At 44.6% G+C, this 27010-nt stretch overlaps 3 protein-coding genes across 9 annotated transcripts in view; 1 reads left to right on the top strand and 2 right to left on the bottom strand.

The window, feature by feature from the left end:
* The window catches only part of LOC1281447 (ankyrin-repeat and fibronectin type III domain-containing 1), a 108138-nt gene extending 93297 nt beyond the window's left edge, over positions 1-14841 (bottom strand). The window contains exon 1 of one of the 5 annotated variants that reach the window (XM_061647909.1): positions 14720-14841. The gene's annotated coding sequence lies outside the window, so the exon portion shown is untranslated. Of the gene's footprint in view, positions 1-14642 lie in introns of all 5 variants that reach the window. The other 4 variants (XM_061647913.1, XM_061647910.1, XM_061647911.1 and 1 more) reach the window with 4 other exon arrangements.
* Positions 14842-15655: 814 nt separating this feature from the next.
* On the top strand, positions 15656-17974 carry LOC1281446 (protein farnesyltransferase subunit beta). The gene is made up of 3 exons (XM_321357.5): positions 15656-16004; positions 16123-17060; positions 17142-17974. Exons 1-3 carry the CDS (start codon positions 15912-15914, stop codon positions 17485-17487), a joined length of 1377 nt encoding a protein of 458 aa, XP_321357.4. The 5' UTR covers positions 15656-15911; the 3' UTR covers positions 17488-17974.
* Positions 17975-17978: 4 nt separating this feature from the next.
* LOC1281445 (cyclin G) overlaps positions 17979-27010 on the bottom strand; it is a 28801-nt gene continuing 19769 nt past the window's right edge. For all 3 annotated transcript variants that reach the window (XM_321356.6, XM_061643122.1, XM_061643121.1), the window contains exons 5-7: positions 26505-26879; positions 26165-26388; positions 17979-26036 (exon numbers count right to left, since the gene is read on the bottom strand). In XM_321356.6, coding sequence (XP_321356.6) covers positions 25949-26036; positions 26165-26388; positions 26505-26879 — 687 coding nt within the window. In that variant the 3' untranslated portion in view covers positions 17979-25948. The remainder of the gene's footprint in view (positions 26037-26164; positions 26389-26504; positions 26880-27010) is intronic.

The raw sequence follows: 27010 nt of genomic DNA on the forward strand, positions 1-27010 counted from the left end.
AAGTTGTTTTCAACACACACACACACGTTTACAACTCATCTCAACACAACCAAGTCCCGTAGCTGTAACTGGACCCGGCAGAACCCCAGAAAGGTCGTGTGCCCTATAATCTTATTAATACTATTCATTTTCAATCAACATCAAGAGCTGTTCCCACGCTTTCTCTCTCACACTCTTCTCTCTCTCTATGGTTTGTTGTTTCCGAGATTTGTTTCCTGCTTGATTATTCCAAACTTCTGCCAGTGACATAGGCAGACAAATCCAATAGCTGTCTATTTTCGAAGATTTCAATAACACAGCCCTGCTCACGCTCACTCAAGCTCGAGCTGTGATGCATGGATGGTAAGGTAAGGTAAGAAAACTTTCAAACGAGGTGTCGAGTTGCGGTGGATTATCATTTCCAATGCTAAGCATGTTTGACAACCTGTGCATATCTCGGCGGGGGAGGGGGGGGGGGGAAAGGAAACCCAGGCCATCCTCGGAAACGAACCCCGGCTATGGTACGTCCGGATGGATCTATTAGGTCCGGCCGGCGGTCACCTTTCTGTCGTCAGATTGGCAAACCGATCCACATTCCACCACCGTGGGGACAGGGAGATGAAGCATAAAATTCAATTTCGAAACTTTCCAACCAACCATATTTTAGTGTATGTGTGTGTGTGTGTATGTGTCTGTTTGTACCTGCACACTCTCCCGTACACAACAATTCATATGGGCAGGGTGTCGACCATCAACCCACTCAGCCATCACTCCGATGATGGCAGTGAAGAGCAGATCCTTTTTTCCAGTCGCTTGCATACTGTGTGTGTGTGTGTGTGTGGCGCTCTATCTTCCATCTCTTTATAAAACCTCCCTCTCTCTCTCTCTCTTTCGCAAATCCACCGGATATTGGGGGGAGACGACGACGACGACGACGACATAAGACCGTACATTCGGAGGCTATCATCAACGTTGTTAATAATTCCATTATGCAAAGTAAGATCCTCTTCCCTCCTCTTGTAACACCACCTCCAACCCCAAAACCCCCCTAATTTGTAACTCAGTGTGTGTGTGTGCTCATCGCGTGTCAGTGCCTTCGCAAGTGCGTTATAATTTTGTGTCGAAAAGCTTGTGCTCGTGCTCTCATTTCCGATCCTGCCTGAGCTTTGTGCCGTGCGGATAAGAGGGCGGCTTTTTAAAGTGAAGTGTAGTGATAAAGACACAAAGCACACACACACACACACATGCACACACCTTTCTACCGTTGGTGCTGGGGAACCCTCTTCACCTCATCCCCCCACTTCCCCGCATCTACTGCTCACACTGCCTTTGCTAAATGGATTTTCGTCAATCAAGTCACTTTCGGTGTCGTAAACGAGCCGCATCTCCAAACATGACCGAAAGGACATTTCGGGGTTTTGGAAATTTGATTTGTTCGCATAGCGGTGCAAACACGCGGTGGATGGGGACGTACCTGTCCGTGTTGCGTGTGTGTGTGTGTTTGTGTGCCATGTTTGTTTGTTTTTTGGCACGTGGTGTTGTTTGCCAAGGTGCGAATAATTAATTGGACGGCTTGATCGGTTGTGCTCGGCCCGACGGGAAGCTCGTCTGGGCTTCGGTTCCGAGCGATCGAACGGAGACCGACCCGAGGGGCTGTGTTTTGTCATTAGAAAAATTGGATTATTGGAAGAACAATTTAAATGCGAAAAATGGCTTGGCTTTATTTAATAAGAAGTAAAAACAAACGAACGGCTTAAAACTGCACATGAGTTAGGGCTTAGAGCTTAAGGCTTTTGCTACCAATGCCCAATACTAATTAGTTTGTATTGTGTTGGGTTATTACTAATATTTGATCCTTGTACTAGTATCATTACGTGTTAAACCCATTTAAAAACTAATTTTCCAGTTCAGTTCATCCTACGGTTGTATGACCCAAAGCCAATGCAAATTAGACAATGCATTAATGTTCCGCTTCGTATCATTTAGTCCAGCTTCAGTTTTGTCTTCTATTATATACTATTGTTATCACTACTTGGCTTAAAATGAAGCAACATACACCCACTGCACGCGTTCAATGAGCAGGAAAAGCAGCTTCTATTATTCTTCGGAATGAATAAAATGCCTGCTGCAACGAAACATGTTGCACTGGAGCGCATCACCTTTGTGCTGAGCTTTGCCCCACAGTTGCCAGTTGGTAGAAAACCACCGAAGGACGAAATAATACCTCACAGACACACAGACAGGAGTGATACAACAACAAACAAAAAATCCATACACCTCTGCACCGTGATGCAACGTGGTGCAAAGTGTCACCAAGCGTGGCGTGTGTTACCTGTCCCCTTCATGAACCCACTAATAGCGAGTAGCGCATGTGTGTATGACGCATCATAAATCATTCTTTTTCATCCATGTTGAACATTGCATCGCGCTTAAAGCAGCGTTGCGCACCGTTGTAGGCGGTAAGCCTTTGGTACGGGGACGGATGGAGGGTTATTCTCTCGCTGGGCCTCTTTCGTAACCATCTCATCGTACCGAAACCAATGGGGAAAGGATTGTGTTCAGTGTGTCGTGTCTAATTCAGCTCATCCGGAAGGCACGTGAAGTACATCACCTTTTACCCTTCCATTCGTGTTTGTGTATATGTTGTATATGATGGCTTTTTTCATTTGTGTCATCACTGTTGTTGTTTTGCCATAGAACTTGCAAAGCATTTTCACTCTCCTGCAGCTTTCGGTTTTGGTCCCCTTGTTTTTAAGCTGTCACACAGAACAGCTATTGCAAAATAACATGCCTTTAAAGCAAACATGCTAACATCAACCGGTAACATCTGTTGATTGGCAGCAATGTGGACTGTGTTTGTTGCTTTTGTCTTGTTTTTGCAAGCCCCCTCCAACAAACCAGCAGATCAAGCAATGGAGGATCAATTTGTCATTTATTCGAATCGAATTCGAACTACACGTTTCTACATTCTACTGTCCACCGATGTCCGACCGACATGTTGCTCTCTATACTTCTACGAATTTGTCTGCACTAAACGTGTTCTGCTTCGTGTTGTACGAGCTCGCGCAGAAAAGCACACTTTCCACAATGCCGGACTACCGGTAGAAAGGCGTCTCGTTCTCGCTTCTCGTCATTCGAACCTTGCAAATGTGCTGTTAGATGTTTTCGACCGAAATGATGGATACCCGAAGGAAAAAAACGACCTTAAAGCTTGTTGTTTGTAGTGACGCGAATGAAATCTGTCTCGTTTGATGTTGGCAACTTTGTCACCACCGGGAAGGGCAGAGATTGTTGTCACGTGCGTTGGAATGCTGCTAAAAAAAACACGCCACAGCACAGCATCAATGTCATCACTTCGAATTTCAATCATAAAACGATCTGAAAGCACAAAAAAACGGATGATGTAAGTCATATTCACAGCAGACTGAGAACATTCGACCCTCTAGCACGTTGCACCTAAAGACGCGCATACACAGTGCACGTTTGGAGCTGTCATGTGTTTTTGTTGAACGCCAGTAGCCATTTTCATCGCAAGACATGGGAAAGCCTGTCAGTTTCCTGTCAAGTTCAACGTGCTTGATCCAGCGCTTGATCCAGCGCTGTTGTTCGAAGATCGTTAACACTATCCACGAGCACGGCGGCAGTTAGGATTTGCAGTTTAAGACTTCAAACGAACGTAAAAAGGGAGCACACGTACCTTCATCTACACTGTCTCTACCACTTTTACGCTTCGATTTGGAGGTGTTTTCCTCCCAAAATATACAAAAAATAAACTTCAAAAATTGGCCTTCCAAAAGCGATGTATCTTCATTTGTCACCCTTACCAGCTGTTTGTATCTGGCGCAGCTCAGCTTGTAAACAAGAAAACATCCCTAGTAGGCTAATGTGTGAACGGGAATCACCCCCGAAAAGCGAAACAAACAAACAAAACAAAGTTGTACCCAAGACAAAACTTCCCCGGAGCCGATGATAATTTACGATAATTCATGCCGTCAGCCGGAATTTCCAAGGGTGCACTACCGGTTCGTTCCCTCCCTCCCTGCCAGCCAGTCGATTGCTGTGTGCTATTGTGACTTCTCCACTGCTCCTCCACTGTGTCGGTGTGTCTATTTTTGGCTTCCCCGAAGCCTTTCGATACTGAAGGGCGATTGAATTGACGAGCATCCGTGCCATAATCGAAGCATGCGACGAAAACATGCCACCGACTGTGTGTTTGTGTGTGTGCGTGTGTGTGGCAACGGGAAGACGAATTTGGGTCGGCTATTGTTGTTTACGTCGCGGGGCAAATGTTTCCTTCCCCCGTTCGAAGGATTAAGGGATGATGAAGCCGACACATCACGTTGACAATCACGCCGACAGTGTTGATGACGATGATGATAATAAAGGGAGGGACGAGAAGGAAGAGTTTCATTTGCCTCGATTAGGCATTAGGCATTGTTGTTTGGTGTGTGTTTTTTTCTCTCTCTCTCTCTCTCTCTCTCTCTCTCTCCTGTTTGGCGTGTAAATCGGAACCACTTTACACGGGAAGCCATTGAAGATGGTGGTCGCTGATAGGAAGTGCGTGGCATATCATTTAATCGAGTGATTTGACAGAAATATTGGCCTTTGTTTAAATCTCTTCCAACTTTGAGCGTATTCACAGTCTATTAAGTGGAAAGGGTGCTGTAAAAGCGCTTAAGAATACACTGTATCATGCTCAAAGGAACAGGAAAATGAGCTCTGTACATCCGGATTTGCGGTAACGACCCGGCAAAAGTAAATCAAAAGTGTAAATCACTCATTGCTACAGCGCTGCAGCATCCAAGTGTGCTTTGCGAAAGTAGGTGTGTGCGTGTGTATGAACATTGTACGAACAGCCCATTATATTGCAATGTGTGCCGAGCAAGCAAAAGCTCACAAAAAAGCTTCCTCTTGTTGTTGTTGCACTTCGGATTTCCACTCAACAGAGAACGATAAAGTACTAACAAAGTGGCTGTTATTACGCATTCCGCTCATCATCACCCTTATGCGAGGTGCTGGTTAGTAGTAGTAGCACACACACACACACACACTCGTACACTTACACCAGCCGTAGCCCGCGTGATCGTAAAAAGCAACATGCTCATCCGCACCGTGACCAAACCCGTGGCAGAAGGTTGTTAAATATGCTCGAGACAGCGGAAACACTGTGCTGCGAACAGTTGCACTTGCAGTTGCGAGTCTAACAGCTACGTCCTCTTACTCACCAAGGCCGAGTAAGGTTCGTCTACCACCTACGACTACGATATGGTTGCATTGAAAGGGAGCACTACATATAAGGGTAGCTTTCCGAGGAGCAGGGGCAGCCAGTGTGTGTGGTGAATAGCAGAATCCGCCCTTCAACTACACTGCGCTACAATGCAAACGCTTCCATATTTGAACAGATCTTACAGACAGCAGTTTTGATTAGCTGGTTAGCTACTGTTTGTTCCGTTTGTTTCCGTTCGTTGCTTACATTGGATGAACTTTTCGACCCCGTGCATCCACACACGGTTCGTCGGTTTGAATGATAAACAGCTGAAACCATATTCCAAATTCACACTTCCCGCTACCCACCCAACCGTATGACCTTCGACACAGGCTTGAACGTGAAAAAAAGAAACAAAAAAACACACGCTCCCACTTCCTCCAAAATTGTGACGAAAAGGTGAAACAGCGTAACGTAGACCGTAGCACGTACGATGTTAATACTGCGCCGCAACGGAACGAACACGCAGCCCGTTTCCGGCAAGCGCCAAGCCGAGCCGATGTTCGTTCATTTGCCAAAAAGCCTCCGGTTGCTCTGGTTTCGAAGCGCGGCTCTGAGTGTGAGAGGGTGGCGGTTGAATGTACCATGATTTATTTGGCACGGGGTGGTGGCCATGTCGGTTCGTTGCTTACACGTGTATCATGTGAAAACACTTAAGAAAAAAATGTGCCAAAGTGTTTCCTCGCTGCCGTTGGAATCAAGAGGGAAAGTGATAAGTTTTGCCCCCAGAAAAAGGGATACAGCTTTATGCGTATTTTATAGTTTTTTGTTAGTGAGTAGAAGGAGAAGTGAACTTTTGTTGATTAATTTATTTTTGAAAGCCGATTTTTGATGCCATTTTTGTGAACCACCATGCGCCTCCATGCACTTTGCGTAAACTACCATGCGTCTCCATTACAGGGAAAGCTTCCTTGCGTTGTGCTGCAATCAATTCACTGGTTGTGAAATACAACCTATAGCACAAATTGGCCAATTTTTTAACCCAATACACATTTTGCCACACAATTTTTTTGTTTTGCAATGCATCCACTCTTCAAGCGTAAACGCGCCAGTGCTCCTCCTCACATCGACACCACTTGAGCGAAAAACGGAAAACGGAAACCGGACCAGAACACATCTCAAGCTCACTCCATCATCCATTCAACCATCAGCACGGACTTTTATGTGCTGCCGCTGCAAAGGCCCGGCCTTGTGTCCTTGAGACCCCGACGACAAAACGGGAAGCATTTCAACCGGCTACAAGTGAACAACTGATGTTTGCGCGAAACAATCCTTTCCTCCAGCTGTGTGTGTTTGTGTGTGTGTGTGTGTGTGTGTGTGTGTGCGTGTGTGTGTACAGGCTGAGCGAAGAGAGGCAAAAGGCGTGTGTTTAGCCTCATTTGAAGCGGTGCTAGGGTTAGTTTGCCTCGTTTTTTGTTGTTTCTGTGTATTGTAGCTAATTTTGCCTGGTGAAAGGATCAAGCGTAATTACAGGAAGGTTGTAATTTCATGTTTCAAGGTCTGAGAAAAGACATTAGCCCAAAATCCATCAACCATTTTCTCTTCCCCCTCTCACACACGCATAATGATGAAGTACACTCATACTCGGTTGTGTGCAGTAAGAAGCCTTTGGAAGGAAATTCAGATAAGAAAAATACCAAAAATGTCTAATCGTGGACCCTTATCGTAGAGAAAATGTCAGAATAGCTCGTCTAAATTATGAACCGAAAAGCTTCCCACAAGGTTACATTTAATTGTGGCCCCTGCGAGTTAGTGCCTCCTTCCAGATATTAACACAAACGAGGCTAACAATATTCCACTCAATTGTAACTTCATATTTTATCCCTTCACGAATAATCACATCCCGTTATCGTGCACTACTCCCGCCCCCCAAAATCAATAAAAGCACTGCCACTCTTGCTTTTACACCCTTGATTGCGGCGCTCAACAGAAACAACAACAGCAAGATGGCATTTAACACTCTTAACGATGGTTGAATCCCCGGTGGAAACGTTCCTTGCGCCCCACCGTGACTACGCATAATACCATGGGGCAAACTATTCGAACAAAAACAACAAAAAAAAACCTGACCTGCTTATCGGAGGAGGTCACCTTCACCTGCTCGCTGCTCACCCAAACCACTGTGTTCGGGCAAAGCGCAAAGGGCGCCCTAAAGGGAAGAACACAGCAACGTGGAAATGATCGCGTATGGCTTTAATTGCACGCGATTAGCACAATCGGCGGACACCCCAAAAACCCTCGAACGCTCGGAGTCCCGGCTAATGGGTGTCGGAAATTACTTCCCGGTTTGATAGAAACGGTACGATTGCTTGCGGAGAGGCTTTTGGTGGGTGTGTGTGTGTGTTTGTGATAAAAATGCGTTGACACGGAGTACTGCAATCTTGCCCACGGTTGTCCTGTGCTACCCGATAATTACACCCCGTGTATGACAAACAGAAAAAAGACGTTTTTTGTGATGCAACAAAAGGCGAGGAAGGATAACACTGTGCGCCTCTGTGAAGCCGTAGCCGTAGCGTGCCGTTATGCTATTAATAACTTGCTTTCTAAACCAATCGGCTGGATTATTTTGGGTCTTTGGGCTATTTATGGGGGTTTTGAAGTGTCTCGGTGTGAAAAGCACGGACATCGACCCCGTTTCCTTCCTTCATGGGAGTGTGCTGAAGTTGGGGATCCCTTACATTCTTTGCCTGCGTCAAATGCAAAAGCTGACGACAGCACCCGGGGTTGTTTAAGACCCCAAAACACCCCCCCACCCCTTTTTTTCAAGGTCACCGTGGTTGGTGGTTCCGTGCGAACCGAAGCACCTTACACTCATTATCTCTTTTTTATTTATGTCTCTTTCTCTCCTCGTGCTCTCTCTCTCTCTCTCGTGTGCGCTCTCTCAAACCTTTTCCTTTCACCTCAAAAATTACACGCTACACTGAAATCCCTTTTTGTTAGCCTGGTGTACCGTACCGTCGGATAAATCGGATACAACAGCTGCCACAGTGGCAACAGTGTGAGGCGAACGGAATATGTTATTCAAACCCAAACCGACCACATTTGCACGGCCACTGATTTTGGGACTGAAATTACGAGTCGATGATGCTGATGATGATGAGTTTATCATCCTTCCTAGTAACAACCCCCGGGCCGGTACGACGATGAGCACTTTCCCTTTCTCTCTCTCTCTCTCTCTTTCTCTCTCTCTCTCTCTTTACTGGTTTTGTGCAATGTAAAATTAAATTATAACCCACATAATTCCAGGCACCCCATGCACCGTGCCGTTTGGTGCGCTAACGAACCCGTGATTGTGACAGCGGTGTACTAGCAGCGTAATTACTATGAAAGTATTTTACATTCGCTGTCTTTTTTGTCTTTTTTCTCTTCAGTCCTTTCAATCCACATTTATTGTGAACCACAGACCGATTCGATTCGGGGCATGTGGCGTTGGCGGGTTGGACGTTTCTGGATAGAAAATTCTATTCATCACAGGCTGGATCCAGACACAGATGGGTGTAATTATGTTTTATCCTTCCCCTTTTTTGCGGGGGGGGGGGCTTGTTTTTTTTTTGCTGGAAAGGTACACTGTGTTGCTACATGATTAGAGCAATGGTTGCAGATTTTGAGGTCTTTTTTTGTTTTGCTTGTGCTGATGGTGATGGGTTTTTGCTTGCTTTTACATGGTTGAAATGGCCAATTAGAAAAAATCGAGCTTTTTGGAAGGTTAAAATAAATTGATACAAAGAAAAAGAGAGAGAGAGAGGCAGAGAGAGAGAGAGAGAGAGAGAAAGCATTCGGTACTAACGGATACTACTTCTATGAAAATGATTCATTTTTCCTCCAATTCCAAATTCATTCTTTTTTCATCAACAAAATGTGTCATTAATAGAGGTGCATCAAGATGATAAGATGGCGGGGAACTCATTGTATTTTTATACAGTTTTTGGTGTTTTAATCTTACAAAAAAAATTATAAATGTACGACTCAGCTTGTGTTTGGTCGTTTTTCGTTTTAAATAAAACGCCTAAATGTACGGAATCTGCATCACAAAAGTACTCAAATAAAAGTTTATAATCCCTCTTTTCATTCAAATTGTTAAATCAATCCATCCTTGTTACAGTCTATTAAAAATAAATACAAAAAAAATCTCATTTTCAATCGTCTCACAACAGAGAGCTACTTATCAGTGTTACTCTATAGTGAGAGAATGTTGATTAGTGTGTTGTTGCCAGATACGGTTTACTTGGATAATTTTTGTAGCCTTGACCCTGCAGATATTTATGCACTCTCACCCCACGACATAGCGATTCATCTATTTAAGTGTTATTTATGTTAAGTGTTTAAGTGTTTAAGTGTTGAACGAAAATCGACAACCATGTTTTTGCCAAACAAGAATCGTCAGCAAATGTGTGAAGGAAAGCAGTGATTATCAAGCTGATAAAGAACATCTTGTTGTTCTTCTGTTCAGCGTAACGTCCTACGAGGATATGCCGGCCTTTACACTGCTTCTAGACGACCAACTTTTGTACCGCGACACATTTTCTGCGAGCTCTTTGTTCTAAAACAACATCTCAGTTTTAGAACAAAATCAAAGGCAACCGCGATTGTCGCGGGTTTGTGAATTTTTCACAGAAAGACAACGCTCGCGTTTCGCGACATTACGATCGCAGTAAGCAATACATTCGTGCTAAAACAAGGACGGTTTGACAGATAGAAAGTGTCGCCAGAAATTGTCGCGGAAGATATTTTGGGTCGTCTAGAAGCAGTGTTGCAGGCTTTCGTGACTAACTTCATTACCACGCAGCTGGATAGATAGTTAATCCTTGCTACGGAGAGACGATCAATTCTAGATTTGAACCCATGACGGGCAGGTTATTGGAGTCGTACGAGTTGAGAACTGTACCATGGGACCGCCCCATAGATAAAGAACATAAAGAAATTGTGAATTATGGCATTAGTGTCTTAATGTGGCCGTAGCAAGGATAGACTATCCGGTTAACCACTAAACAAGTCTCAAAAGCCTATATAGGCTAGCATATTCACAATTGTCGTCATATCCACATTTACAGTCACATAGGCACATTCACGCCAAATAGAAGGAAAAGAATGACGATTGATGCGCTATTGTGAGGATTGTACATTGAGATTGAAGGAAGTTTCGATTTAAGAATGGAAAGAGGAAACAAGCCATTCAACTTGGTAGGAAAAGAAATAGGATAAAGCAAACTAAATAGGATCAGCAAACGAACCGGGTTGTATCTTTGTCCGTTTCGGGGTTCTTGCCAGTGAATCATACCTGGCATAGTTCATAGTTCATAGTGAATCATACCTGGCAATATAGACACTTTTGATTGCAATTTCGAATAAGTATGTTTGGAACAGTTTCCAAATACTTGCAATTACAATTTCTTCCATGCATTTCAAACGATTGATTAGTGAAACAGTTGCATCTGAAAAGAAGCTTCCAAAGTGGTACCGTTTTTTGTATTTTTATTTTCACATTCCTTCCACACAATCGTTCTCACTGCAACAACGAGCTCGATCTCCGCCAATGTGCGTCAATAATATATTCCCGTTTGCGCGTTCGCTCATTGTAGCCACTCTATAAACACTCCTCAATTTAAAACGTCATCAAAACAAACACATCTAACGGCCAACACATCCCACACGCACACGCGTTTGTCTAGCTCAAACAATAAATTCATTTGCCTGCTGGTGTAAAATCCTTCCCCGAAACGTGAACTCCTTCCAGCGCTTCCAGCGGCGCGTGAATTCTTGACAGGCATACTAATGCGCGATTGTTTCGTAAGCTTCACACCGACCAACCACCGAACACTCGAAAGTTCCCACCGGGTTGCGTACGTGAAGCCAAACATACATCTCATACATATTTGAAAACGGACGCCGGAAAATGTGTACGGAAAATCAGTTAGAGAAATACTTTTTTTTACTACAGTTTCCTTTGCTAACCCACTCCGAGCGACGCTAAGCACGTACGCAACACACACGGGCGCGGGCGCGCGCTTACGCAAGTGTTGTCGCTTTCAATTGAAAATACAAATGCCTGTGTGAGTATGTGTGAGTGTGTGTCTAAGCTTGTTTGATTTGAAGGGTTGTGAGTTGATTTTTGAATTTATTACCATTTTCAAACCACCGCTCGTGCCCTCGTAGCAACTGGTAGGCGCACACAACAAATGCGAACAAATTGATACGAAACACACACACACACACACACACACACACACACACACACACACACTTCCCGGTGCCGACACGTGCAGCTCACAATTTGCCCGTCTTCTTCTTCAATGCTTTGCGTGCCTTTCCCACCGTTTCCCTTTTTCCATCCAGCAAAAGATAAAACTTTAACAGACCCGTCCAAAATCGAACTAAAGAAAACTTCCATTTTTCCACCACATTGGTTGGCACATTTTCTTTTTTCCTTTTTTTGTTGTTGTGGTAGAGCTTCGGCCATAGTTCGGCTCCTGGTCAAACACGGCCAGTTCATTAGCCGGTTTGCAGTGTGTTTTTTGTTTGTTTGCGAAGAAAGTGCGTCGAAATCATCTCAACTGGAAGCTTTGCTAAAACTTTGTGCGCGATACGCTTCGCTGATTCTTTTGCTTGCGCGCGCTTTTCGTGCGTCTGCGGTCAAGTTATTTGATCTTGCGGAAGACAGTGTACGGTGCGCACCTTTGGGGAATGGAATGGGATACGGAAAAGGCACGATGGAATCTCCATCAATCATTGCGCACGAGTGCGTCGTGGAATTTTGGGGGGAAAAGAAAAAAAAGCACACACAAAACTGTGTGTGTGTGTGTTTGTGTGGAATCTGCATTCTTCGGCACCAGCCAAGTTGTGTTTTGTTAACGATTTTGTTCATCCACCCCTCCCGAGAACTCCTGGTCCTGGAGGAAAATTAAACCCTCCTGCACAACGTAAAGCGCCCCGTGGGTGCGATACAATTTAAAGCATTTTAATCATCATTTCGGCACCAGACTTCAGCTACTACTACTGTCACTATTGTCATGCTAAACGGCTTATATTTATTGTAATGCAAATTGTAATACCACCCATCTGTCCCATTGCCACACAGAACATTGTTTCCCCTGCTGGCGCTTTAGCTACGACTTATGGCGGAATGGAATAGATTGCGGCCTGGATCTTTCCCGAATCTTGCTCGGTACTTCACCCGGTACGGAACGGCAAAAAACGGCGATTGTGTGCAAATTTGTTGGGCTGGAATTCAATTAAAGCAACAAATGCCATGGCACTATGTGGAGGGAGGTGGAGAATTAAAATGAACTTCCGCACACGCGAATTAACGAGTTGAAGGTTCCGCGCACCATCACTCGGTTACGGTCTTATCAATTACAACTCGGCGCAAAAGACCACAAACACCAGTGAGAGGAGAGAGTGACACCGTTTCCCTTGACGATTAGTAGGACTGTTTGTCTATGGGATGGCAAGTACGCCTACTGCGATGCGGGTTTTGCAAATGAAAAAGCTTATACCAAGAGCGCGCTCGTTCGCGTTGCGGGCAGCGATTGATCCTTCTGCTTTTGGGGGGATTTCCGTGTGGCTGCCGAGCCCGAAACCCAAATCCCAGAAACCGAAAACAGATCGATTATATCACTACTGCAAGGAGTCCATGCGGAATATGTGTGCAAGAGTGTGTGCGAGTGTGTGGAAAGCACCACAAACAAACGGCTAGTAGCAACGGTGCGTTGGAAAAACGCTGGAGCTATGCTTTTGCCATTTTTTTTTAAAACCCCCCCGCAAAGGAGAAAAAGTTTTCACCACCCATCCGGAATACTAATCAAAATTGCACCCTACCCCGCATACCGTCACATGTCGCAGCAGGAGGAAGCCCCCTAGAATGTGTATGTGTGTGAGTGTGTGTGTGCCGAGCATTAGGGAGATGGAAACTTTCTCGTCGAAGGGATAGCGAATGGCTAAATAAATATTCCATTACTTACGAGGGGAATTGGGGGGCTTTTTTGGGGGGTTTTGCGCGACCGTATGCGAATGGGAGGGAGCGTGTTTTTTTTTTGTATTTTAAATTAAAATTAAAAGAACGGAGTTTTTTGTTGTTGCTGTTGTGCTGCTTCGTGTATTGTAGTTTGCGATAAAAGTTTTGTATGAAGCTTTTGTTTTATATGCTTTACAAAGCAAACACTGCCCGCCAAAGGTCTGGTTAAAAGAGGATTTATGCGTAGCATACAAACACGCTTGAGTCGGTTACCTTAGCGACGGAAGCTTATACGCGTATAGTGCGCAAAGTGTTTGTCATTAACATGTGAACGCACCGAACGGTAGCAATTAGAGCACTTTGGACGCGAATAAATTGTTCGAAAGCATTGTCCTGCAACATATCTCTGCGATATGTGTTTTATGTTGAAAAAAATCTATTTTTAATACCTGTAGCGCTGCAACAGCAAAAGGTCAGGTTCGTGGACCAGAACCAAGCGAAACCAGGTAAATGTTTGATTTATCCAGAACTGTCACTAGCAGATGCCTTCGTTTCACTTCACTCGGATCGCTCGGTACACTCATCGCTATCAAACACAACCTACTGCTCGCAGGCCGCTTGGGTCAGTAGCACAATCACACACCGTAACTGGATACCGCGTGAAGCCAAATACACCCTACCAAGCTTCCTGTGCCTTCCCCTCCCCGGACCGTTTCGTATTCACCCAAGTTGCACTTCAGGGCAGGCATCTTTAACGGACAAAACAGCACACAAACACACGCCTGCACATCCCACATATGATTGAGCTTTCGGTTTATATTACTCACACACGCATACACACACAAACATACTTTTTAATTAATCACTTCCCTGATCAGGGGGGGTTATCACATGGCGTACCATTGCACTTTCCAATTAAATGCGTCTCCGGGGTCGTCGTCCGTGTGAACATGAGACGTTGTGTAGTGGAGATTCAACCACTCGTTCCAGCCTTCAATCGGAGAAAGGGAGATCCTATAAAACGATGGAACAGGAAGGGGAGGGTTTGCGATGGCTAATTGATTCCGTACGCACTTGTACGCAAAGGAGAGCAGAAGAAAATCATTTCCAGCTTGAAATACGAGCAATGGAATGTGCTCGGTTGAGTGGAGGATTTTAATTCATACGAAGCAGTAGATTTCCTCGTAGATTTCCATAACAAAAAATGTGAACGAGTATAGGAAATAGGAAAAGCGAGCACAAAAAGTATTCCTCTCAATCCGGAATGTTGGGGGAATTCTTCGTTTCCCTACGGAAGACGACACCACAGAAGGAATGGATGGATGGATGAAAGGCTAAAGAAGGAATAGGACTTCCCTCCCCCCTTTGTACACTCAAACCGATTCCGATCGGTCTCACAATTAAACCCGCTAATGGTTTGGTTTTGTGGCGTTGGCTGCTTTGTACCTCACTCCAACCTTTATATTCGCGGTTTCCTTTGCCTTTGCGAGCAAGACGGTGACCCCCACTACGGGGTGACGTACCCACTGGACTGAATGTGAAGCGCGGTCCTGTCCCCGTTGGCTGAAACACGCCGGATTCGGTCCGGTCGTACGAAAGGAAGGCTCACGCCGGTTCAGAATCCACGACGATACTGACGCGAAGGATGCGAACGCACCCTTCTGCTCGGTGATAGGGACCGGTGGCCCACCCGATGCATTTCACGGTCGTGCTAGCCCGAATGCTCCGAAATGTTCCGAATGAATTTTATTCTTTACGTAGTTTTTTTTTTTGCGATGGAAAATGAGTGCCCGATCCAGTGGGAAAATGAGTGCCGCGAGTTCACGGTTTGTAGTGAACTTTGGGAGAAAGATTTCGAAATCGGTTGAAAGCTTTCACTTTCGACGGTTGCAAACCGTTACAACGGCAAAACACTGACGCTTTTAACGATTCAAACTAGGAAAAGGTTTTCAAAATTTAAAATTTCCGTTCTCCACAAAGATGCAAAAACGTATCTTACTTTTTCAAAACAGTTAAATACCACATCCAGTTCGCATCAATTTCCGCTGAAATTCAAATTCACCACCTTTCAACCTGCTACCCTAAACGCACCGATTTTAAATCATTTTCCCTACAAAATTTTATTTACCCCAAACACCGTAGGAAAATCGAAGAAAATTTTCACTTTACAATTAGGAGGAATTACCTTAGGATGAAGCCTTTTTTTGCGTGTGCGTTGGCCATACCCAAAATCCCTTCAGTGACGGTGGAGCGATGCACACATTCCGGGAGGGGAGGGTGGGCGGATTTTGCTTATGCTTTTGGCCACCAACACACACACACACCAGGGGAGCTTTTTCCTTCGCAAAACTGTCGCAAAACGTCAAAAAAGACGTCGCAAGTACTTAAAACCGAAGTCGCCGGCGATGCAAATTCGCACCGATTTGGAGGCGCTGGCGACGGTCATGAAACGTCAAACGCGACGCCAGCAGCTGTCAGAAAGTGACAGCCAGAAAAAGTTGGACTGTTTTTGTTTTTATTCACCAACACCACCAAACGCGAGGGGAAGTAGAAAAAAAAACACGACGAAATTGTACCGCAAGCTGTTTTGACCCCGTTTTAGGTTCCGCGAAAAGTTAGTCACTATCTGATAACTACTAACGCGCAGCACGTGCCGGCATCCGACAACACGAGCACGAGGACGGTGAGATCCCCCGAAGGGAGAACAAAATCGGGATGGAATCGAACGAGAGGCCCCGCACGCTGTCGCAGTACAAACGCTTTCAAACGAACGACGAGGGCCGGAAAACGTTTTCCTCCATTGATCAGGTGCGTGCCTCGCAGCGGGGTTTTTCGGTGCCGTTGCGAGTGCGTGATACGCGCGTGTGTGTGATTATAAATAGAAAACCCGCTTTTTCTTCACGCGCTCGTCCGCCTTTCCTTGTAGATAAAAACTGAAGCATCGATCGAGCGGATCTACGACCGGTACGAGCAGCTGGCGGCCCTCGACGCGACCCTGCCGAAGCTGCTCCGGGGAGACCATGCCCGCTACCTGCAGCTGTCGCTCGAGCGCCTCTCGACCGCGTACGAAAGCCTGGACAGTAGCCGGCCCTGGATGGTGTACTGGATACTGAATGCGGCCAGCATCCTGAACCTGCGCTTTCCGCACGAGCTGCTCGACCGGGTGGTGGACTTTCTGGTCAAGTGCCGCGGCAAGGACGGCGGCTTCGGGGGCGGACCGGGCCAGGATCCGCACCTGGCCACAACGTACGCGGCCGTCAACTCGCTGTGCATCATCGGCACCGACCGAGCACTGAGCGCGATCGATCGGCCCTCGCTGAAGCGGTTCATGTGGTCGGTGCGGGAGAGCAACGGCGCCTTCCGGATGCACGTCGGCGGGGAGGTGGATGTGCGCGGCGCCTACTGTGCCATCTCGGCCGCCAAGCTGTGCTCCTTCACGCCGGAGGACGAGCAGCGGCTGTTCGAGGGCACGTCCGGCTGGATCGCGGAATGCCAAACGTACGAGGGTGGGTTTGGCGGCGCGCCCGACCTGGAAGCGCACGGCGGATACTCGTTCTGTGCTGCGGCCGCCCTCATGCTGCTCGGGGGCGAGAACCGCTGCGACCTGAAGGCGCTGCTCCGGTGGACGGTGAACCGGCAAATGGCGTACGAGGGCGGGTTCCAGGGCCGCACGAACAAGCTGGTCGACGGGTGCTACTCGTTCTGGCAGGGCGCCCTCGTACCGATCGTGCAGGGGCTTATCGCACGGGCGGAGGGCAACCAGAGCATCATGAACGTGAGCCTGTTCAATCGCTACGCGCTGCAGGAGTACGTGCTGATATGCTGCCAAAGACCCAACGGCGGGTTGATCGATAAGCCGGGCAAGTAAGTGTTTAACTTAAATCACAATCCTTTTCCACAACCGTTATAATGAAACGCTTCTTCTGCGCTTTTTTTGTACTGTAGACCAGCCGATCTGTACCACACCTGCTACACGCTCAGCGGACTGGCCGTCGCCCAGCACTGCGAAACGCACAGCCCACCGCTCGTGCTGGGCGACGAGCGGAACGAGGTGCTGCCGACGCACCCGGTCCACAATATTCCACCCAAGGCAGCGCTGGACGCTTACCGGTACTTTCTCGAGCTCGATCAACCCGGATCGGCCAGCGAGGAGAAGCACTGCAATGGCAAATCGGCCGACCCGATGGACGCTTGTTCGGAGAACGAGTCCGACCGGCAAACGTCCTCGTCGCACATGTCGTCCGAGGACAGCAGCAGCAACTACACGAGCAGCCGAGCGTCGGAATATTGAGCAATGCATGCATGCGGCCTTCGGCTGTTTGCTGATTGAGATACTTGAAAGACATTTTAGGGGACACCTCCTCTTCGGTAGGTTCGGTTTTGTGATTGCTCTTTTCTTTTCTTTTTTAATAAACTGCAAAATGTACCAATCGTGCTTTAGTCCACCACACCCGCCCGTGAGTGCAAATAGACGGCAATAACTTACAGCAAATCCAATGAATCCACAAGCAATCAATCTCGAAAAGCGTTGTTATAGAGATGAGCCACTAACTCGGCGCGGCCTACTGCTGGAGGTGTATCGCCCCCTTCCTCTTCCAGTAGTTGTGCCCTCACCGCAAGACCAAATAATAGTGGGGCAAGAACACAAACAAAATTGGCCACCACTTTTCTTTCTCAATTTGCTCAATATAGGGGCGCACACAGTTTTCTCTCAACTCATTTTTTCCTAAAACAACATAAAATTCTTAATTATGAAAATAAAAAAGAAATACACCAAACGAAGTTGTTTTTTTATAAATAAATCAATGATTTTATTTTTTTTCTTCTTCGCTTCCCTTCCTAAGAATGGCTTTTTTGTTGTTATTGATGATGATTTCACGTATCATTTCTTTTCTTTGTTTCGTGTTTCGTGTTGTCTCATCGTCACATTTTTTCTCTCTTTTTTCACACCTGTGTGTTTTACAGGTAAGAGTAGTAGTAAATTTGCCATATCTTGAGAAATGTTTTGCTCATCATCAATATATATATTATTAATTGCATGTTTTCCTCCCTCCGTACAACTAATAGTATATTTCACAATACAACACACACCACATTTCACATCGCTTTCTCTTTCTCTCTCACACCTTCTTTTCTAAATCCAAACCCTTCTTTTTCCCATACTTCTTCTTCTTGGCTCTGATCTATCTCCGTTTTCTTTTCTCTTTTCCTCTACACCACTCATGCCACCTCGCTTTTTGCGCTCTTGCCTTCTTGCTCTCTTTCTCTATTGTTACCACTCGCTCTATTGCATCATATATTAACACCTCGGTTTTCGCATTTACTTTCTTCTTCCTTTTTTGGTGGCATATTCGCGTGGCGTGGTCACTACTTTTCGATCTCTTTCGCTTATCCACTGCCTACTACATCTTAATCCTTTTTCCTCTTTCCTTTTTAGCTACACTTTACACGATTTTTTATACTTCTTAATGTTGCACTTCTCTTTTGTGGTTCTAGCTTCCCTTTCCTTCCCACTTTTGCTTTTTTTCGTTCTCTCCCTCAAGGGTTGTGTTGGTTTTTTTTAAAAATAGACGTGAAAGGAGCGAAACTGTGTTCGTGTTGTTTGTTGCGATGATATCGTGTAGAAAGGTGTGTTACAATAAATTACAGAAAAATAGAACAGACAGGACACATAAACAGATTCTTAAAAACGATGGGTTTTTTTGTGTGTTTTTCTTTTAACGATTCACAATCACTATTCCCTTAACGCGCTAAGTGGTTTTAATTCATAAAATGGAAATTGTTAAGGCGTGTGTGTTTAATTATGTTTTTTATGTCTGCACATTTGTAAACTTAGTTTTGTTTTCAAGTTTTCTAGCGCACTGTTTCTTGCACTTTTTTGTTGTTGTTGTTGTTTTTCGATTAGAGAGAAAAAGGAGAATTTGATACTGTATAAATGGGGATAATGTATAAAGTTGTGATAACTCGTCCTGTAACTGCTCTTCTTCCTAACACACGCGCTCTCTTGCTCTCTTTCTCTCTCTATCTCTATGCACTTCCTCCAGTGAAGTGGTCATGTACAGCCATACTGACGCATACACACATACAAACACACTCACACACACATGCACATTTGCATCCACATCATACTAGACTTTCTATACACACACACACGCATACGCACACAAACGCTCTTCCTAATCTGCGTAGTATTCGTCTTACCAAACTAAACTATGAGAAAAAAAAATAGAGGAAAATGTTTGGGGCCCACACACCATCATATCATAGCTTCTTCTACCTAAAACCCCCTCCTCTTGTTGTATCTTGTTCTATGAACTTCCTCCAGGGAAGGAGGGTGGGGGTGACTCCGGCAGAGAGGGATCCAAAGGAGGGAAATGATTGCACACAAGTAGTTTTGCTCTAATTGCATCTCAATTGTGGGGGGGGGGGAGTAAGAGGATAAGGAAATAATAATAATGGGGAAAGCGATGAGGATATAACTTAATTTACTACCATCCTTAGACGTGAAAGATTATAGAGATACTACTATATATTAAGAAGAAACATAAAAACTATACAAAATTACTATGAAACGAACGAGAATTACGACAGATAGTGCGCGCGCGCGCACACACACATACACACCCCCAGGAAAGCGTGTGTCGTCTTGTGTGTTGTTGTATATGCTTTTCTCCTTTCTTGTCTCCCTTTGCACAAGCGTGTTCTCTTCTTCTTCTTGTTCCTCTTCTCTCTTATCTTCTTTTCTTCTTCCTGTTCCTCTTCTCTTGTCTTCTTTTCTTCTTCTTGTTCCTTTTCTCTTCTCTTATCTTTTCTTCTTTTCCTTGTTCCTGTTCTCTTATCTTCTCTTCTTCTTTTTCTTGTATACTCTAATGCTTCTTTTCTGTTTGAGCTGACTATTATTCACACACACACCTTCAGGCTTTGTTGTTTTGTATTCTTCACTCACTTAAGGCTGCGCATTTCTTGTTCGATTTTTTCATTCATCCACACACGCACATGATGCATGCCAAACACGTCGTTTCGGCACGCACACCACAACATCGGTTGAGCTCCGATGCTTTATGAGCTCGCAACTTCCAGGGATTGGGGATTGTGTACAATAAGGGAATAAGGATACCTTTGAAGGAATAACGGGAGATGGAGTAGGTGGGATATGATGATCATGGGATGTTGGTTTTGTTTTGTTGTAATAAATAATTTAATTCGTTTAAAATCCTCCTCATACGCCGAGAAGATCACCGTAATGAGGGGCGGGTGTGTAGAGAAATAATTTACAATAAAAGAGGCTTTGCAGATACAAAAACAGTATCGTGCTAAAAAGCAGGTGGGTTTTATAATATTATTCAACATAATTCATAATAAAGAGTGCATTATCATGCGCTTCTCTCTGTTTAGCAATGTCGAAAACAATGAAGCAAAAACTAAACAAGCTGAAGCTGCGCACACAACAGCAAAGGGAATGGTGATGGTGAAGGATGTCCTTCCTTCCTTCCTTCCGCTCCGTTTGCGCTGCACGCACTGCGCTGCAGATCCTGCTCTCTTTGCAGGATGGTGAGAATGATTACATTACACGATGAGTGTGCGTGGAAACGTGGAACCGAGCATGATTTTCTTCTGCTCGGCAAATCTTCTTTTGTGCCATTTGCATGCGTGCGCGTGGATGACGACTCTCAGAGGCAGGATGTTTGCTGTCTCTTTCTCTCTGTATGTGTGTGTGTGTGTTTTTGGCGGGGAGTTGTACAGGCTTTTCCGTGACATATAAAAACAAGTTTAAGGTGATAGAGCACCTTTAGAGTAAAAAAACGACTTTGCTTACATACATTCATTGTTCGTTCAGTTGGGGCAAAATTAGAATAAATAAAAAAATATATATGCCATTATCAACTGAAAAACCAGGCAATGATGAGGATACTATCAAACGCCAAAAAAAAGGTGAATGTATCGGCCGATCGGCCTGTATTATCGCCTCCCCGTGGTGCAGGCAGCAAGGAATGGAATAAATTGTACCTAACACAAATTTTAACATTCCCCCACGCACTCTTTTTCCAATACACCACACACACAATGCAATCGAAACTGACCCGCACTACACCACTATTTCATGGTTTGCTACGTTTTACGCTCATCTATCTAGCTCTATCTCATTCTCTCTCTTTCGCTCTTTCATTTTCATCATTGTTCTGTTCATTCTCCTGATACTCTCCTTTTGCTTTTCTTCCATTCTTGTCTCTCTGTTTCTCTAGCTTTCATGTTTTCTCCTCTTTTGCTTCGATTGGTTTCGATCTCTTGTTTCCTCTCTCTTCACTGTTTGTTGTCACCCTTCTTTTCTTCATTTTAAATAAATTTTAATCACATTTTTTTCTTTTTCTTTTTCTCCTCGCCGTTTGCTCCGCTCTTCTACCGTAAGTCGGGTTTTCGTTTGTTTTTGTTTCTCATAAATTAATAATATTTATCAGATAAAAAATACTTCTTTTTTTTTGCTGCTCCTAAACACGATTGCGTTTCTGTTTGCGTACGTTCGTTTTAACCTCCGCTTCCTCCCCTCCTCCTTCTTCTCTTCGTGCACGCGTGCCCGCTTTTGTTGTAAACTGTGTTTCTTCATTTCTGTGCTCCCTTTTTTTCCTCCTGACGCTTCCTTGATTCTTGTTTCCTTTGTTTTTTTCTTTGCACTCCCCCTATTATCATTACGTAGTTAGTAGTAGTAATAGTACGACGGCGATGGTGTTTTATGTTGGCAAGGCTTTGTCTCACTTGTTGGGAAATACGTTCGTTCGTTTTCCATGCCTTTTAGTGAATAAGGATGTTTCTTCATCAAACCGTTCACATTGTGTCCCTGTGTTTTTGTTTTTGTTTTCTTTATAGTATCAAATAAGCACGGTTCTAGAAGTGTGCCAATTTTCCTGTCTTATTCCAAAAAGCGTTTTTTCTTTTGCTTACGTGTGTATGTGTGTTAAAACAGGAAATAAGCATACAAGGGTGGGGGGGAATGATTCCGTCCTTCATCCAAGCGCCTGTACACACAATCCCACACCAAATAACGAAACGTGAAAAGGAAGGGGGGGAGGGATCGCGGCGGTTGCGTAGTACACATAATATACATAAATATTCGAGATCAATTGCGGTATTTTCATGCTGCTTCACAAAAGTTTAAAATTGTGCAACTGCGCGCGGCTCTAAGATTTTTGAGGTGAAAGTGGAGCAGCAACAGCGCGACACGGGGGAAGGGTAGGTAAACCGACAGTAAAAACTGATACACGGTTCACCGCCATCGCGTATGTTTTGTTGCACGCCGATCTTTTGCTTATCGCATCTGCAAAAACGAAACCAAACCAACCGTGACACTAAAAACACACGCGCACGCACATACACACGTGCACACATCCATTTCGTATTGTGGTGCCACCAAAATGGAATGTGGGCAGGCATGGGGAGAGGCGATACATGCAATTGTTTGCAAATTCCCTGTGAACCTGTAATGCTTTTCTAACACGCTGCTTTTATCCCTGTGTGTACATTCCTTTCTTGTCGTCCTGGTTTCTTTGCTACATGCCTTGTCTTTACTTCCACGAACGGTTGGTTGTTCCCCTTCCTTAGTTAGTTCCTAGGCTCGATTATTCCACATTTATCGAAAACACATAGACACATTCTCTACAAACAACAACACGTGCTACTACGACATCGTCGGGGATTACATTAATATAAGCTGACCGAGAGGGAGGGAAATAAACGGGACAAGTTTATCTCTATCGTTACAGTTTAGCGTTTGTGTGTTACCTGTTGTTTCAATTGATTGAGCTTGGTAGTGTTCAAAACTTTGCCTAAACGCAACATGCACTTAGTAGAGCTTAATGCTGTCGCTGATTTGCTGGTTCAATCGTTCTGTTTCTAAGGATTAAAGGGAAGGGGGAGCTTCGATTCGTTTGGATATTTGACTATTTTCCGGTAGACACCGGACCGGTCTCTCTCACGCTCTATCAGCATTAGACTATTTCGCAAATTTTACTAGAGTCCAATAAATCGTAGTATGATTGAAGTTTGCAGATCTTGTACGTTTTGTCTTGCGTTTTTTTTTTTTTTTTTGTTTCGTCGACTGACTCCGTGACAATACACGCTACTGGTTACTTATACTTTAAAAATGAAAAGCGTAAGTAGAGCAACTAACGAACAAAGCACGATCGAGTCGGATGATCCTTGTGGAATATAGAGCGAAGGGGTTGCGGGAGTTTTAAAAGGAACCTCTCTCAGCTTCGTGGAAAAGGACAAGTTTAGTATATGAGTTTCGCTTTGTTTTGTTTTTTTGCAAATTAAAACGTCTCCTACTGGTGTAGTGTATCGGCCGGATCTTTAAATTCTGTTCTGTGCTTACTCGCTTCTAACACCGTTGTGGTTGATTCTTTTTCCCTACAAACTAATAACACATTCAGTACTGGCTTTACGATCAATACGAGTTTTCCAAGGTTCTAAAACTCGCTGCTTCTGGCTGATGGTTTCAATGTCTGCTCGTGGCTTTGATTAATAATCTTCCTGCATCTGGTCCTCTGTCGTTCTGATGCTGCTGCTGCTTGCTGCTGCCTTTTAAACTGTTCGCAGCGCTCTTTCCTTTTCCTTTTCTTTCGCTTGCTCCAATAATAAAAATGTGCAAATCGTTGTGTATTGAAATTCTGTTCGTAAAAAAGGTAACGAGAAAATCAATATTATTCCAAAAAACAGTTTTTGACGTGGTACACAAAACGAAAAAAGTAACATTTGTAAACATTAACAAAAATGCTCTTTCTCTCCCTCCTCATCTATCGTTCTTTCCCTATTAGTTGTGTCTCCTTTTCTCTGTTTATCTCCGCTTTCTACCGTCCGTAGGCAAAAGCATACACGCTTCTTCTCTACTGCGCTGCGCTGTTTGCAATGCAAGATGTTCGCATATTTCGTTTTGCACAGCTCTTATGTGCCGATTGTTATTCTTCGGTTTTTCTCCTTTCTCATTTCTCGTGTTTTGGCGTCGCGTAATTCTCGTCGTTCCGTGTATGTGTGTGTGTTCCAACATGACTTGCTTAATAGTCGTACATTCATTCTCGTATGCTGCTGCTGCTGTTATCCTAATAAGCAGGCGAATGCTCTTTTAGACAGCCTAAACACACCCAGCGGTAAGGATAGTTTGTTGAAAAGAGCATTCGCCCCCCTCCTCAAATATAGTTGGTGTGGTTGTTAAATGTCACTTGCTTTACCATCTGCCATTTAAATCCTACACAACTTATTAGCTAGGATTTTTTTAAACCGTTTTGTATATTTTGTACTTTTTTTGATTTTCCTTTTATCTTTCTTTTTATACTTGCATATACTTTTGCGTAACTTTTCAGAGATTTTTTGTATTTTTTTTTGTGTTTGTTTGCTGTTTCTTTTTCTGCTTCGCAAATTTTGGACTTTTTTTGTTGATATTGTTGATCATTTCAAGTATAGTTTGTTTCTTCTCTTCTGTTTTTTTCCTGTCTCCCCAAACATACGATAACCGCCTGCGAGCTGGCGTTATGTCATTTGTAACCAATTTCCATTATCGCGTAAGTTTCTCCTTTTTCTCATGTTATTCTCAATTCCCGATGTAATCCTACTTTTATCGTACTATTCCGCGACTTTCTTAAACCTTCTCTCCACTCTCACTCTCTCCTCCCGCTTAAACGATTCATAGATCTTATCCAACGAATTAAATTGTTTCTTTTTTCTTTTGTTTTCTGACTGCGCTTTTTTTGTTCTACACTATTATAGCAAATAAGTGTGTTCTAGAAGTATGCAATTTCTTACTCAAAAAAAGGGAGGAAAACAAAATAAAATTAACATTTACCAACCGAAGAGTAGTGCTCTCCCTCCGCGCGTGCTGCTGCTGTTGTTGCTGCCGCTCTTTCCTTGCCTTGTTGATGTTAGTGTGCCGTCCCGTTGTTAGTCCTTTTCTTATTTGCATCTCCATTCGTTTCGTTTGCACGGATGCAGTTGATTATGTTTGATTCTCTTCCGAACCGCGTCAACATCAGTTAATCTCGCCAGCGACATCGAACCAAAGCAACGATTTGTTCCTTGGCGCACAACACCACATGCTGTGCAATCGTTTCTTTGGGTGCGCGCTGTGCTCACGTCGTCGTCGTTCTATTGCCACATTGCCTTGGTCAACTTTAGTAAAGCAAATTTATCACTCTTTTCGCTGCTGCTGCTGCTGGTGCCACCGTCCACTATACGATGATGTTATCACAATATGGGATGCTGCTATGCAATGATAGCGGATCCTTTCAAAGCCCGATAGCCCCAATACCCCGTCCTTGATGCTTCGTGGAGCCACTTCATAGTCCACCTTGCTCGATGGTAGGTCAAGGGTTTCAGAAAGCTGGTCAAATATTTGGGGCGGGGAGGAAGGCGGGGGGATGTACGTACTTTGAAGTTATGTTTGTGCACAGCGCACCCGTGCATTGTTGCAGCATAAAACACTGTCTGGACAGTCACAAAACGTTCATTCTGTTTTTTTTGTTTTCGTCATAACAGCAATGTGAAGGGAGTTTGTTGCAACAAAACCGCTCTCTTTCTCCATTCTTTTACATATCCGTCGTCGTAATCGATAGTGAGCGAAGCTGAATGCGGTCATTTTTCCGAAACTTGCATTCAAACCATACATCCGACTCGATTCGATACTAAACAATTATTTAAAGAGATAAGAGGGTGTGTTTGTGTGTACGTGATCGAGCGATCGTTCGATCGACTGATCGCCGCGCGCCATTTTACTCGTCAACAAACTGTTCACACACTGCTACGATCGGCGATGTTGGCCAATCTTCCCCATCGTCTTCGGAGCTTACGCTGCCAGTTCTGATGATGAAATAGAAGAGAAAGAAGAGAGGGGGTTGTTTTAGAGAGAACATTCTTCGGGACAAAAAGACTTGGGCCTCTCCCATTTGACGTTGAGTTTGCAGAATTCAACCAAGAACTACACATACCTGAAGCGAAGATTGCTGTTGCTCATGTGACCATGGGTATGGTGGTGTTCGGCAATCGTTGGCAAATAGGAGGTCAACTTGTCAGTAGGGCGCAGCACGCGCATGGTACGGGACGAAAGCTTCCATACCAGCCGCTGCTTGTACGGGATCTTGTGCTGACCGTTGTACAGCGAAAGAATCTTCGTCACAATGCTGTGACTGTAAAGGAAGCTGCTGTCCGGGATCTGTAGCAAACGTGCCGATAGAGAGTGGGCAGAAAGAAAGAAAGTAAAATGTTATTAAAATTATAGAAAAGACTATTACAGCAAGCGGGTACGAATAAATCGACGAAGAAACTTACTCGACAGAATTTCTGCAGCTGGATGGCGTAGTCAACGAGATCGTGAATCTGCTGGTGCACCAACCCGTTGTCCTTGTTTGCGCTGACGTACACATCCATCTGGGTGAAGATCATCACGAGCGCCAGCTCGGACGGGCGAATGCTCGCGCAGCTCGCATCGCACGCCAGTATCTCCAGCCGCATCTCGAGATCGGCCAGCGAGATGGCGGATTTGAAAATTTCCGACAGCCCGAGTGCATTCGCGGCTTTCTCGAAGATGTAGTAGAACAGCCGGATGAACGAGAGCGCCGTTACCGGGGCCAGGTTCATCTGAACGCCCAGCTTGTTGGCGACAATGTCCGCCATTCGCACCAGATCGCGTGACGTACAACGGCACTAGAATAGAAGAAAGGGCATAAAAAAGCAAATTAGATTAGACACACATTAATTAACACCTTTCCTAAATTATTATTATACCATTATCGACCAATAATGAGCAACTATTTGTCGTTCTTAAAAACCTTCAG

This window comes from Anopheles gambiae, chromosome 2 (assembly GCF_943734735.2).
Source record: "Anopheles gambiae chromosome 2, idAnoGambNW_F1_1, whole genome shotgun sequence".
Classification (NCBI taxonomy): domain Eukaryota; kingdom Metazoa; phylum Arthropoda; class Insecta; order Diptera; family Culicidae; genus Anopheles; species Anopheles gambiae.

Coding starts and splice junctions, on each gene's coding strand:
- LOC1281446 (XM_321357.5), top strand. CDS start 15,912: ATGGAATCGAACGAGAGGCCCCGCACGCTGTCGCAGTACAAACGCTTT. Junction 16,005..16,122: donor CGTTTTCCTCCATTGATCAG/GTGCGTGCCTCG, acceptor CTTTCCTTGTAG/ATAAAAACTGAAGCATCGAT. Junction 17,061..17,141: donor TTGATCGATAAGCCGGGCAA/GTAAGTGTTTAA, acceptor TTTGTACTGTAG/ACCAGCCGATCTGTACCACA.